Below are 14,781 nucleotides of genomic sequence, written 5' to 3' on the forward strand. Positions count from 1 at the left end.
AACCATAAGCTGTGTGGTGGTGCCAGGACTGCAAGGACTGGAAAATTGAACTTTAGGGGCACAGAGACTAGGTTAACCGTATTCTGCTTTCCATTAACATAAACAATAAATTTGGCTTATAAGAAATCAGCTTATTCATCAGTTTAAGCATGAAAGAAAGTGTCTGGTACCAGGAGCCTGATGGAAAAAGGGCCACCCAGGTCTCAAAAACAGCTAATGGAAAATTCTTGTGCTTGATTACTTATTGTTTGCAACTGCATTCTGCCTCTAAACAGTAACAATAAGAAAGTACATATACATCAGATAACCAACAACTTTATGACCAACAATATAATCTTGACATTATAGCTAGCAATTTAATAATTCTAAAGTCATGTCACGCTGACAACAAAACTAATGATCAACATAACACTGACAGTGTAATCAACTCAACAATCTTTTTATACAAAGATAGAGGAGGAAAGGACATAATATTGTCAAGTTGACAGAAACCTCCAAAACTGAGTCAACGTGGCAGCCTGCCCCTGTAGGATTTTTCTGCACGCTCCCTGCTCAGCCTGGCCGCAGACACAGCACAATAATTATACATCCTGTGTTAGACTACCACTGTCCCCCTGCCAGCAGATTAAGCAACACTTATAAAAACTAAAGGCAACATGCAGTGAAAAATAGGCATTGTAGCCCTTAAACACAGTCTGAGGCAGGACTGGTTCAGCTGATGCAGTATTTCAGTTCAGAAATTACAGATGAGATGCTCAACTGGCAATAAAAAGTTTGAAATGTGCCGATTATCCAAAGCTGGGATTGGTGACCAAGCAATATTTGAGCTCATGAATAATGCAAGACAATGAGAGCCAGATTTTGCCTTGTATTTTAGAAGAATCAATGTGGTGTGTTTTAAGATCTGATTTAGTTTTAAAATTAAAATTTAAGCAAAGTAAAAAAACAGTGTGTATTTGCCATTTGTGATTGTATAAATGCAGACAGGTACTGTCCATTTTAACATTGTTTGCATCATGCTAATTTTTCCCTACAACATTCATCACAATGTAGTGGAGTAGGCAGCTAACCATTCAATAAATTAACAGCTGAATGGCCAAAATAATTTACTTTAATTAACACCTGTTTGAAAAGACAGGTTAGGACTGACCCTGAATAGACAACTTTAAGAAAACATTTGGGGAATAAAGTAATATTTTGATGACACAAACCCAAGCATACTCAGAACAAACTCTTTCCTGGAAAGTAACCGCACTCAAATATATTTCTTAATGCTGATCTAAACCCACAGGTATCAAACCAGCCAACATCAAATAGAAATATTTTTACCTCCTGGTGAAAGTCAGCTTTAATCTACAAAATATGTTTAAAAACAGGCTTCTTCAAATATAAAATAATTACATGAAGAGGAAACTGTGTAAATCTTTTAAAGTGAGTTGTTCACTAAGCCTTTGCTATTGGTCCTGGAAACCCAGGAGTTGATTAATTTGGTTAGAATGCACTGAAAAGGTTAAGTCTGATTAGTGAAGTGCCCCAAATTTATAAATGTGGAATTGTTGGCCAATGCTGACATTTACTTATGCACACCTTCAAATGGCATTTTTTTTAACATTTATAAACATATACAAAATTTCCATGGGAGTATTCTGATGTGAGATTTGAAAAATGTTGACAAGATCCACAATGTCTACAATACAAATAGAGACATTTTATTTACTACCCAAGCTACTGAACCTGCAAATGTCTTCTGAAATGTAATGTTTATGTTAAAGAGGCAAAAGTAATCTATTTTTCTAATCGATAAATTTGTCAATTTTTCTTAAATTACTCAAAACTTTATAAAGCCAATATTGATTAAACTAACATTTATTGCATAATGAACACTGCCCTTTTAAAATAATATATTCTTTGTTATCTACAATATATTAAATGGCACTTAGGTACTTATATTGCTTAATATATTGTTTGTTTAAATATTCTAATTAATGAAAACAACACAAAACAAAGTAATGTACGAGCTAACACATGTTTCAGCATACAAAAATCTAAAAAATTAATTGTGCTATGCTTGGGTTCTGTGGTTGCCCTCACCCAGCCCTTCCTCTTTCTACAAGGATTTTCATCAGAAGACACACATGTTAACATGTCCCATGTTCTGGTCTAAGGCTGGCTCTATTTTACGAAGGCTATATAGCCAGCTGTAGAGAACAGGTGCTTAGATAGCATTGAGGTGTCAGGGATGTATATGTAAGACCTAGAAGGACATGTCCCAGGTCAAAGAACTTGCTCTTTTGCTATCAACTCCCCATTTGGGAGACTACCAAGACTAGCATGCAGTGTACATCAAGAGCAGTTTATGAGAAGAGAAATCAAATAAATTAAAAATAATCACATTTACGTTGGGAAACGTTCACTCAGATCTATCTGCTTTATTCAATGTATGTATGAGTTTTGTCTCTACATTTTTTTTTTTTTACACATACATGCCTAAACCCAACAGATCATCATTCATGGTTAAAACAAAACAGAAATCCACATACTCTATCCTTTGCTGTAAACTATGCTACTATTTTTAGTGTCTAGTGTAAGTCCTCAGATTTTAAAGAAGCAGATCATTTAGTGTTTGCCTTACTCCACTTATTAAATGGAGATAAGTCAATGTTAAAAATTTCAAACAATCCATATTTAAAGTGGGTAGAAATTCATATTTAGAAGGGGAGATACCCACCCCCATCAAGACCCACACACACAGCTACCCGCAAATTTCACAAATAACCCACAGTAGTAACATTAGTACTAGCTACTACCTGTCTCTTTATACTTCCAGCCACTGCACATGCCCAGAGTGAGAAACGAACTGAACATCTAATTTTTAAAAAATAAAAGAAAATAATGAAATTCAAGGCCAAACATTTTAAACTATATTGTCTTCTGGCTTTCTGCATGCTTTTTTCTGTTTTTATATTATATATAAACTCAATATTAATATCTCAGGGATCAAGTAAACATTTTATCCATCAGCTTCTGTGAGGAAGCTTTTGGAAGCATTAGCTTGAACCCTTTGGACGGCTAGTTCCAGTCAGCAACACCAAGAAATATATTTACTTGGTAAATGTCTCTAGAATTTTGTATTTCATATCAAATGAATGACATGATTTACAACATAACAGAAAAATATATGAGTCTGGGCTCTAACACACAGCACAAAGTAGTTCAAAAGAAACTACAAAACATGAGATTCTGCTTTGAGTTTAAGAATCAAAAATAAGATGTAGGCCACAGAACATGGATCCAAAACACCCTTTTTGATTAGACATGGCTGCTTCAGCAAGGACAAATCAAAGACATGCTGTAATAGAAAAAATTAAGCCAATGTTCCCATTTTTTTATCATGTATGAAGCTCCCTTATTCTGAATGGGTCTCAACGAATCATGTACTGGTTTTGTCAACACAGAAGACTACAAACATATTTAGTTGCACTTCCAAAGCCAAGTTCAATGAAGAGGGTCAAAAATTTTTAAATCTAGTCACATCTCTGCAGAAAGCAGGAAATATGTTAAAATAAATAAATGAATGAAAATTTAAAAAGGCAGAACGCTAAAACTGAGAGAACCAAACTGAGGTGAGAAATTAGATGACTCTATGAATAGGGTGTCATTTGTGTGCAAGTAATTTTATATTCACAAATACTTTGTCTATACAAGAAAAAAAAATATTCACACAAATTTTCCAGCACCTTTTCCTCTGCTTATCTTTAAAATATAAGTGAACTTTATAGTTATAAAATTAATGATTAGAGTCAACCTGTTGCTCTACATACATTGTTAGTCCCCTTACTCTCTGTTCTTTAAGGGTGTGAACCCACACAGAACAGGTATTATTCAGATAGTGGATTATTTTTAGCGCTGCAGTGACACTGAAGTGGTGGTGAGGAATTAATGCGTGTTTGGCTGGCATAAGTGGACCAGACACAGTAGTGCTGCTGGAGATTTTAAAGACAACCTATTCACAGTCCACTCAGTTAGACACCTACCTTGTTGGTCGTCTTCTACTCCTTCATAAAGGGTCACTGGACGCTTCCCACGGGACACTGCTGGATATTTTTGATTGGTGAATGATTCTCAGTGCAGCAGGGACACTGTTGGGTTAAAAACTCCAGCAGTACTGCTGTGTCTGGTCTGTACTTAACAACTTAACACACACTAACACATCACCTCCATGTCAGTATCACTGCAATGCTGAGTAGGACACTCAGAAGACCTGCTCTGTGGTGGTTCTATGAGGTATTCACCATTAAACAGGGTGAAGTGGGGCAAAAAAAAGAAAAAAAGAGGAAAACATACTATTGTGTAACAGTAGAATTTCAAAGTGCACAATTGCGGACAGCTGATGAAATGTAAGGTGTAAAGCAGTATATGTATATTAAAGGAAATAAAAATGGCTGTCCTTTACAACAACCTAAGTACATGTTTAAAATTATTCTTAAAAAGTATCAAAAAGGTCTACATCTTAGTTTTGCATTCATGTTTTAATGAATTTAACAGATTATGCCTCAAATAATCCCCTTGTCTTTACAGGTTGTATATAAAAAAAAATAATAATCATTTTGCCTGAAAACATTCACTTCAATAAGATATATATTGGATATTCCACAAGTCACAATCTCATCAGAATTGTGTATTATTCTAATTACCTGAAGAATAAATGCAAATTATACCATTTCTTCTTTTTTCAATTATTGAATGAAAAATCTACATGGCAGCTGTTCTCCAAATGACATACACAATCTAAAGTTTGGCAAAATCATTAGAATATCTTTAAAAGACCTCAAGACTACAGCCTTGAACACATTGCTACCGAGTCTTTACCAAAAACACCAAACCCCTTTATACAGTTATTCAAGAGATTGCTAGTGAACAAACATTTAAAATATATATATTTTCTAAAATGGGTTCAGATATTTATGCAGGTTTATTCGAGACTTAACATTTATCTAAACCTTTCTTACTGTACCACAAGCTAACGCACGAAGCTGAGGTTAGCTTCTTGTTTCAGTTGTCCGTTCCACCTTAACTTGTGCAGCACTTGCATTCTGGCGCCGAGACCCGAGAACGTAACTGCTATACGTTTTAAGGTGGAACTGAAAATTAGAACAAGAAGCTGGTGAATAGGAAGCCAACTTCAGCCTCGCATATAAGGCGCGTTCTAACACATAACTGCTCAAAATGCAGCTGTTATTTTAGACACCCAAAATGAGAATGAGAGCCCCTTGTCAGAGTATTTAAAGCTTGTCACATTACCAACAAAATAACGTTAAATTGCGCTAGCTTCACTTCTTCACCTTCGCTTTCCAGACCGAGTCGCCATCTTCGACCAGCTAAGCTAACTGCGCCTCACAACTTCAGATTAATCCGCCGCTCCAGAAACGTTCTTTAAAAGCCGGGTTGTAAGGTATTCTCAGCGACCGAAAAACATTAGAAAAATAATTTAACTCACCTCATGTCCGCATATCTCTTCGGAGAGTGTATCATAGGTGAATTTATCAGACTAAAGCGCGTTTTTGTGCGCAACTGACGGACTGTGCGTGCTGCAGACACTGAGCTGCACATCAACCTCTAACGCACTATTTGTCCTCGAAGCACCAAAACAACTACAATGGCTTTGCACCTACTCTGGGAATTTTTCAACCCAAAGCTTCTGATTTAAGCGTCCCCACAAACGTAACTCCTATTCTGAGCTACTACGAACACTCCTACTCCCTACTCGACCCTGAAATACATAGTTTGGCCATTTGTTTTGTGTGGACCAGCTAGGACACCGCAGTGACGTGAAAAGTTCCCCCTCTCTCTACCGATAGGCATTCTGGCTCTTTTCAGAGAGTCAAATAAATCGATTCAATTCATAGCATAGGAGTCGACTCTTAGTCCCGTTCATGTCATTGATTAATCCGCTGAAACAATAATATATTTTAGTCAGTATTTCATATTTAGAAGTTATTTTCCATGACATTGTCTCCTTATTCCATATGATACCCCATTTAACACATATAATAAACACCAAATGACTTGTTAACGTGATTAAACACTCGATTTTCACTGAAAGGTGTATTCAAAATGCTTATTCAGGCATTTTGTGAAAGCAGAAATTTTAACACCTTTTCCTTAGAATTTTTTTAACCCAGCAACGAAACGTCTGTTTTTATTATTATTATTATTAATATTACTATTATTATTATTAATATATTTGTAGATACTTATGGGTATTGGCTTATAACAATTTACTTTACTAGATAGTAATTGGAGAACTGTTTTAAAGATGTAGGATACATAATGTTCTTTCTCTTTTATTCCTTATGCATCATAAAGTTTTTCTTCAAGTTTTTCCAAGTTGCCATTTACAGCAAAACCTCTGGGGAATTTTGACTTGTCTTAAAAACTCAAATATAATTCGACAGTTGTATATGTATCATAATTTAATTTATTAATAAAAAAGGAACAATAAAATCTGTAATGATTTTAAAACATCAACCAGTACTATAAACACGTGAACTATATAATTATGGGAGGGAGACATTAAAATATGGGCAACATATAATGGCCCACTGGATCTAGTGTGGTAAGAACTCCCCACAAATTCACACTTTAAGTTTAGCAAAATTATTCATCTCAATGAGCCGATTCCTTTCTCCGTTCTCGGACGACACATTCATATGAATCCTTGCCTTCCACACCCAAACCGTTTAAGCTATTCCTGTCACATTACGCGTAGAATAATTAATAAGCATACACGAGTCAGACACTGAAATACATTTTTAAAGAACGTTAACATTAACGGATCTGAAAATTACGGCGTGCAAAAAATATAAACATGCACATAAACATGCTTTAAGAGCGTGCCTAAAAATCTAATTTCCCCCTAACAAGTGCTCTATTGTCTTGTACATTAGAGTCCTATACTAGACACAGTTTATCATATATCCAAATATGAAAACATTTATATTTTAGTATGAGTTCTAAACCAGGTATTTAAATGTTTAATGCAGTATTTTGAGTGTAGAAGCCATAAATTCCTGAGCTATATAGTTCACTAAATAGGCAGCATACAGCATATTGAAATACACCCGAGATGTTCCGTTTTTCAAAAGACAAGCGTTGTTTAAGTTTTATAGCCTTATAAGTCAACACTGCGCCAATACTTTACAGCTGCTTATATTAATGTTACAATATTGCCCACTGTAAGCAGTTTTAGAGGAAATCCTTGATGTACAGCAGGAACCTTTATTGTACCATGACGGCGTTCCGCCCGGACTTCTCTGAGAAACATGTTTGTTTTGGTCTGTGCGGCTGCTTTCTGTTTCCTGGGTTACTTTATTTCTGTTAATGTTTTATATCGTAGACTGAAACAAACACCTCTTTTTCGTTCTCTACGTACTAACAGAGCTTTAAACTCTCTCTGGGGTTCAGTAGGGGAAAATGGTGTTAAAGCGCTTGTTGTAACGGCGCATCCCGACGACGAGTGCATGTTTTTCGCGCCTTCAATTTTAAAACTCTCTGAGTCAAACGCATCCTTACGTTTGCTTTGCATGTCTTCAGGTACGTCTTCAGTTTCACATTAAACCAGTGATTATCAAGGGTCTAAGCATTTGCATTTAAAGAAATCTATATTGATATTGTAATCAAGTGGATGTGTCGTCCGTGTTTTGTTCTTAAAATGCAATACAAACAGGATTCGTTGATTGGTTCATTCGCTTGAGCTTGTATTTTGTACTTGAGAAAAGCACAAAACAGATTTAGAATTTGACGCCTGCGGCACACTAACAACTGATGTGACACACACACGTTTACCACTGTTACCCTTCCTTTCATTGTAATCAAACGGTTTAATAAGATAGGATCATTTAATAGATCCACAAGCGAGGAATTTTACAATGTTTAGAGCAGCATATGGATGCATAGGTACACATCGATAGAAAGGTAGCAAACTAAATATTAACAATATGATCATTATATAATATATAAGTCAAGAACAAAAAGTACTGAAAAATATGTTCAAATAAAAAAAAAATGAACATAAAATGTAAACATGCACATGGAGAATATATCACAAGTTGGTGTGATTGGATAATTAAAAATGGCAAAAGTTGTTGCGGTTTTCATTCACCACTGATTCTCTATTTCATGATGCACCAAAGGAGGCAGATCTGGACCGTAGACAGCCTAGTCTGTGTCTGAAGCTACACTCTTGTAACACTTGTAGACTAAGGCCTGTCATTCTCTTGCTGAAATTACTATTGACTTTCTAAGAGGAGACATCACCTTGACATCTCGCCTCCGCATCAGTTGTACCTTCACACATATATAAAGAACACAGACACTGGCCATTGATGCTCCCCAAAGCTTGGCATATGTTGGTTTTTTACCCCGTATCGCTGATAAAAGTTAAAAAGTTCCTTTTGTTTTTGGCACAGAGAAACGTAGACTCCTGACCACAGCACTAGTTTCTACTAGTAGTTTCTTTGCGACCGTCTGAGATTAGCTTGAACCCAGAGGAGTTGGCTGCATTTCAGATGTACTTTGTGAACTCTTTGTCAATTCCCTAAAGTCTTTTGGTACAATGTTGAGCCTTTGGTGGATGCTCCTTTTACACCTGTTATGTTCACCTGATTATTGCAGCAAATTTCTGTCAAAAGTTTCACTCTTAATTTGTCCAATCCCAGTGTAATTTTTCGAGTGTTTTGCAGGCGTAAAATTTATTTGTTTATATTTTCAAAATACAAGAAACATGGTCAGTGAAAGCATTGGGAATCTGATCATTGTGTCTTTTATCAGGTACATAAAGCTGCAAAACAACAACCAAATCACAGAATAATATTTCTTACTGCAGTTTAAAAGAAATATTCCAACTTTTCTGGAAATCAGTTTTTAATGTTCCTACAATTAAAATATGTGAATTCAGCTTCTGCTGTGTACATATTGCTTACAAATTTCAGGTGGACCCACACTTTTTATAATCCTCCTAAAGATGCATTGCCAAAAGTCTGGGTTGCTCTGGAGAAGCTGCACATGAACCCAAGGTCACCATGCCCAATGCCGAACTATAACCCCTCAACTAGAGTAGTATATAGCCCCTCAGTATTGGATTATGGAGCAGTGTTTTCTGTGTTGATTGTGCACCATCCAGTATCTTTGGGATTAATAAAGAATAAAGTCAACAGATGTGGACTGAACTATTAAGTTTTTTTTTTTATTAATTTATCCAACAATGCTTGTGTAATGTGTAGGAAATTACTACAATCAAGGTGCCCAGCGTAGAGAAGAGCTCCTTGACAGCTGTGAAGTTTTGGGAATATCAGCCGACCAAGTCACCATTATTGATAACAAGTAAGAACAGCCAAACATGTTTCTGTCTAAGAAAATTTTAATTTTCCAATCTGCATGTAGGCTTTGTAGATTGCACTTCAAGCAAGATACTGTTTTGAGTGTAAAATCCTGCATGAAATGTTCCAATCAGTAAAGCACTGATTAACTAAACAAGTGCAAAATGCGAATTGAAAATAGAAAAATACATCCACTGACTGTATAAATTATGAAATCTTTTGGGATCCTTAAGTCTGTACAATATTGACCAAAATGTCCACAATTTTGCCCTAATATGTATATTACAGCGTTCAAAATAAATGGTATTTTGAGATTAGATTCTGAACCATAGTCTTAGACATGAAGTATTTCAAAGTAATTATATTATACTCTATATTAACACATCCCTAATTCTGATGTACTTAAAATATATGTAAAATGAGACACTTAGCTATTGACAGAATATTGCTGGACTGAAAAGGGGAATAAACCCTGGGAATTCAGTGTGTAGTACAGAACTCATGAGCCTCAGAAGTGTCCCATTCGGCAAATCAAGGGGTTTTTCATCCGTCAGCCTTCCATGCTGACAACAAAAGCAGATCTACTCCTTGTGGGTGCGTTGTAGGTTCCTTCTGTTTTGCTGTAAATAAACAGCGAGACCCTGCATGCCCACCCCAGAGGCCTCGGTCCTATCGAGCACAGCCATTAAGGGCGTGTCCTGCTGGGTCTGAACCCCTCCCCTTCTCTCTCTCTCCCCCGACTACTGAGAGAGCAAACAGTGGTCAGGCTACAAATCAAGCCTGCCCATTCTCTCCACAACAGGGCTGCAGTCCAACTGAGCTGATGTATGGGGGCCCTTCTGTCACTGGAGCGATAAACGGCCAGCAGCCTGGACGCACAAAGCTTCTCAGGGCAGAAGTAATGTTTCTGGATCAGGTTTATGATGTAACAAGTAGAGGGGGGCTCGATATTTTCTCCTAGTAAAATGTGTCCTCTGTTTTAACCTTATCCAATTTTACGAAGTAAATAATCTGAGGCAGCTGAGTTAGTGCTGATTATAGAACTTGTAAAATATTTTGAAAAATTATTTAAGTATTAATGAAAAATAAGTTGTTGAATCAGTGAGCTAATAAGAATGCTTCATCTGAAATATAGATTGGTGATTGGCTGTGGAGTTAACAGCTGAGTGATAGTATTTTATTGTTATCATAGTAAATGTTATAAAAATAACCATATGCTTTCCTCATCATAATAAATATCAGTATTTAAGCAGCACTCAGTAACTGTATATTTGGTGTATCACCCAATACTTATCTTGTTTTGTGCAAAGTTTAAAGTTCATTTTATATTTTATATTTATATTTTATATATATATATATATATATATATATATATATATATATATATATATTAAACTTAGCAAATGAACAGAATGTGGACTAAAATTTGCAAGAACATTAACTTATTTGCACTTTATGATTCAGCCAAACAGGCAATTTGACCACTTTGTCCAAACCTTTGTTCACAAAAGTGTTTGGAAATCAAGGCCAGCCTTAGGAGTTCCATGACTCATCCGGAGAATAGATCACCAAGGGCCATGTTATGTGAAGAAACACTTTTTGCCAGTGTAACTGATTACCCAGGCGACCTGCTGGTGGTAAATGTGTTTTTCCTCAGAGCAGTGTCCAGTCCACATCTGCACAATGTTTATTCGTGGGCCTAATTTTAAGTTTTCCATCTCTGACATGCGGCCTTCACTGGTACTGTTTTTTTTTCTGAGTCATCATTTGTCTTTCCTCATCCACTATAATCTCACTGAACCAGAAATTACACCCTAGAGTCTCTCTGACCTTCAGAACACAAGGCTAGTCATGGCTTCTTCTCTGTTCCCTCTGAGCTGCCTATGGTGAATGTCTCTAGAAGGAATGAGCGGACAAATCCTTGTTCGTGCAAATGGATAGGAACAGAGATGATGTAATGGGTCTGGCCATGTTTCAGATGTTGAGACGCTGAAAGAGATATCTAGATCACCAGCCACAGATTTAATAATGTCAGGATTGTATTTACCAAGCTTTGCAGAGGAACAGTGCTGATCTGTGGATTTCAAGATCCACCCTTGGGCCCACATTATATTTAAGTCTTATATAAGTTTTCCCCCATTTTTATACTCAAGCTCATTGAAACCTACAGTTAATGAAATAAGTCAAGAATTCTGTAGAAAGTTGAGATTCATATCCGTCAAGCCAAATTACCCAGCTTACCTTTTTGACATTATGTGTTTACAACTAACTTTGGCCAAGAAGAAAGTAATAAACAGGCTGATTGCAGATCGAGTTTTGGAGCTGATTACGGTCTTGGCTGATTTTACAGTGGTTGTGATTTTGATGAGCGTGTCAGCTTTCTTAACCTCCTAGGGTTTAGAGTTTGAGATTAGCCTGACTCGCTTTGTGTGAGAAATAATTGAAAAATGGTCGGCCAAATTTGGTCTTAAATGGAATGTCTAAGATTGGGGGAAACAAAGTTCTAAGCGCTGTGTTTTTTTTTTTGTTTTTTTTTTTAAGGTGCAACAGTGTGTTTGAGGGGAAAAAACAATGTGAATGTTTGTATGTGGATGACGTTTAACTTGTCTGTAAGTTTTTATTCATTCTTTACCACTAATTACCACAGAATGTCATTTGTAACAGGAGTGGTTTAATTTTTTAGCACTTTTGCTAATGCAGTTAGCCATCTTCAGAGTTTGGAAACATCTACAGCTTAAGTGATCAGAAACAGCAAAAATAGGTCAATATTAGAGCAATCCTAATATATTTTTGTGCTTTTCTCCTTTGTCTAAAAACACCAGATGCCTCTGCCATAATCAGAGAGAGAGAGAGAAAGCTTAGCAAACCAAACAGAGAGTTTGTTTTTGTACTCATTTACAGACAGGGAGAGTCTTTAGGAAAAGAAATTTGACTGACACACAAAAGGACCAATCACAAGTCTGCTATTTTGGCATGACGTGCAGAAGGAGGCAGTCTTTATGATTGATGTCAGACTAATAAGAGCAAGTCCAAAATGATACACGGAAGTACGTATACACTGATGTACAGAGAGCTAATCAGAATGCAACTGGCAGAATCCTGACAATGATCGTCAACTTGTGGAAGGAATGTCTGTGGCTGAGACTACTAATTTACAGACACTGGAGTTCGTAAACACAGTAGACCTGTTTTGAGTATGCAAACAGACTGGAGAGCTTTTTTTGATTACAATCTTGAACTACGCTTTTAAAAGAAGTCCTCCAATGATGTAGGTGGGCTATGTTAAAACATCTGAAAGGAGCCTTCCATAGCACCCAGTATCAGGTGTGACATATGTACATTTTTTATACAATAAGATATTTGAACCCCAGGGTAGCCACCCTTGGGCAAATAGATTCACTGCACCAGATGAGTAAGTACAGCCCTTTCCCCACTTTTCCATACCGCCAAGGGCAAGATGATTGCCTGGATTAACCCAGACTATAACAGGAAATAGCCTTTTGGTTATATATCAGTGCTGGATAGCTTAGCATTTATTTAGACCAGTGTGAACCACCAAATTACCCTAATTGTATTTAGACATACAGGCTTGTAAATAATCAGGTTTGTTTGTATCATCCTGCATCATTTCTCTTTCTCTTAATCTGTGACTTAAAGTAGGAGACATCTCAATTTGCAGTCCTCAGTTATCACTGGATCCTTTTCTGATCAAAGTCAGATGTTCTAAGAATATCACCTGACATCCAGCCAAGCAATGTGCTATGGTGGCGTTTATATAAAACAGCTGTGTGAGTGTGTGTGCACACTCACACAAGTCTTGCAGTTGCGATTATAATCTTCTCTGCTGTCTCTTCAAAATCCGCTGGCAAAACCTAACACTCCATTAAGTGCCTGAGTATCAGGTATACGCTAAGCACAGTCATTCCCATATTACAAGTGTCCTTCGGGAGCAACTGCTTTAACCATTACCCAAAATTTGTGGTGAGATCCAAATAAAAAAAGGTTTCTCAGCCCTCACCCTGTGGGATGTGAGGAGCGTGGCTTCAGAATTCATGGCAGAGGGCAGTTCATCAGCTCCTGCTACAAGCAGATCTCCAGACCACCATGTCCGAAACAGCCAATTTGATTCTCTGGCCTCCCACGTTATTGAAAGAAGTCCTGCAATTTCTTCAAGAAATGGCCCTTTTTTACCATTTCTGCTGTTTGCATATCCTAACAAGACGTTGTTATACTGACTGAATATATTGCCTTTACCAGTGTTACTAGCACATAGAAATTGGGACAAGACAATATAAAAATTAAGGCAACAAATATATGCCCAAACATCGAAAAGCATGAACATTGCTCTATACCTGCTCCAAAGGTGGATAATATTGACTCATTTTTTCTAGTGATGAAACTGAGTCTAATTTCAGGAGGGACCTAACTGCATGAAAATAAACACGGACCGAATTCGACAAAACGAAGCAACTTAAGTTATATGAGTTTCTGTGGTAATTCAAACAGTGAACAAAAGCTTAGAGACAAGTTAAACTTAAGCCATGTACAAACAACAGTCTTCTTCCCCCTCAGACATACTATTCCACCTTAAAAGATGCAGAACTTCTGAATGTAAGCAAACAAGAGAATAGCAGTTCCCCACAATTGTGCCAATTACCTTTAATTCTTATATCAACCTCCATGGAACCTTTGCCTGCCTTTTTTGTTGCAGAACTTTTCTGCTCTATATCATTCATGCCTTGATAGAGCACTGGTATAGTATCAGCTGATATCAGAGTCCAGAATTGGTATCCAGAGAGAAAAGGCTGGATTCTCTCCATGTGTTCTGGTTGTGGGCCGAGTCGAAGGGAGTCTCCTTTAGTATCGTTAAGCAAGCTAATGTGTGGAGGTGGAGAATTCAAACTGTGAGTTGAACATGCTCCATGTTCTCAACAAATGTGCTCTGTCATGGGAGAGACATTTCTGGAGCTGTTTTTCCATCAGCCAAACCCCACCCCACATCTAACAACAGCAGTGCGAGTTCCCCAGGAGAATCATGGCCCCGGTGTAATACACACCAGGCCCTAAAAAGAGCTCAGCTTCCTCCAGACACGGCCCTTGGCGCTCTCAAACACAGCAGCAGCTCAAGGTCAGCTGCCACAGAGCTCATCTAACTTCTCACTCCGTTTCGCTAAGTGAGTCTATATGGAATTCCTACAGTTCTTCTGGGTATTGAGAAGTCACAGAATCACAAATAGAAAGAAAGTTCTGTAGTTTCAGTTATACCTTGAATCATTAAACCTTGAGTTAAATTATTTATCAAACCAGTCAAAAGTGTATGCAGATCTGTGCCAAAAACTATGTGGGCCTATTATAATTGTTATCATTATTATTGTTATAACATATTTCTTTATCTACACTGGAG

General features: G+C 37.0%; 2 protein-coding genes across 8 annotated transcripts in view; one reads left to right on the top strand and one right to left on the bottom strand.

The window, feature by feature from the left end:
• Positions 1 to 5,835, bottom strand: part of ncor1 (nuclear receptor corepressor 1) — an 83,707-nt gene extending 77,872 nt beyond the window's left edge. For 4 of the 6 annotated variants that reach the window (XM_066651974.1, XM_066651989.1, XM_066651982.1 and 1 more), the window contains exon 1: positions 5,498 to 5,835. The gene's annotated coding sequence lies outside the window, so the exon portion shown is untranslated. Of the gene's footprint in view, positions 1 to 5,301; positions 5,429 to 5,497 lie in introns of those variants that run through there. The other 2 variants (XM_066651966.1, XM_066651957.1) reach the window with 2 other exon arrangements.
• Positions 5,836 to 7,297: 1,462 nt separating this feature from the next.
• pigl (phosphatidylinositol glycan anchor biosynthesis, class L) overlaps positions 7,298 to 14,781 on the top strand; it is a 32,837-nt gene continuing 25,353 nt past the window's right edge. For both annotated transcript variants that reach the window (XM_066660262.1, XM_066660263.1), the window contains exons 1-2: positions 7,298 to 7,593; positions 9,282 to 9,381. In XM_066660262.1, the coding sequence (XP_066516359.1) occupies positions 7,323 to 7,593; positions 9,282 to 9,381 (371 nt within the window). In that variant the 5' untranslated portion in view covers positions 7,298 to 7,322. The remainder of the gene's footprint in view (positions 7,594 to 9,281; positions 9,382 to 14,781) is intronic.

The sequence above is a fragment of the Hoplias malabaricus genome, chromosome 2 (genome assembly GCF_029633855.1).
Source record: "Hoplias malabaricus isolate fHopMal1 chromosome 2, fHopMal1.hap1, whole genome shotgun sequence".
Taxonomy (NCBI): Eukaryota; Metazoa; Chordata; class Actinopteri; order Characiformes; family Erythrinidae; genus Hoplias; species Hoplias malabaricus.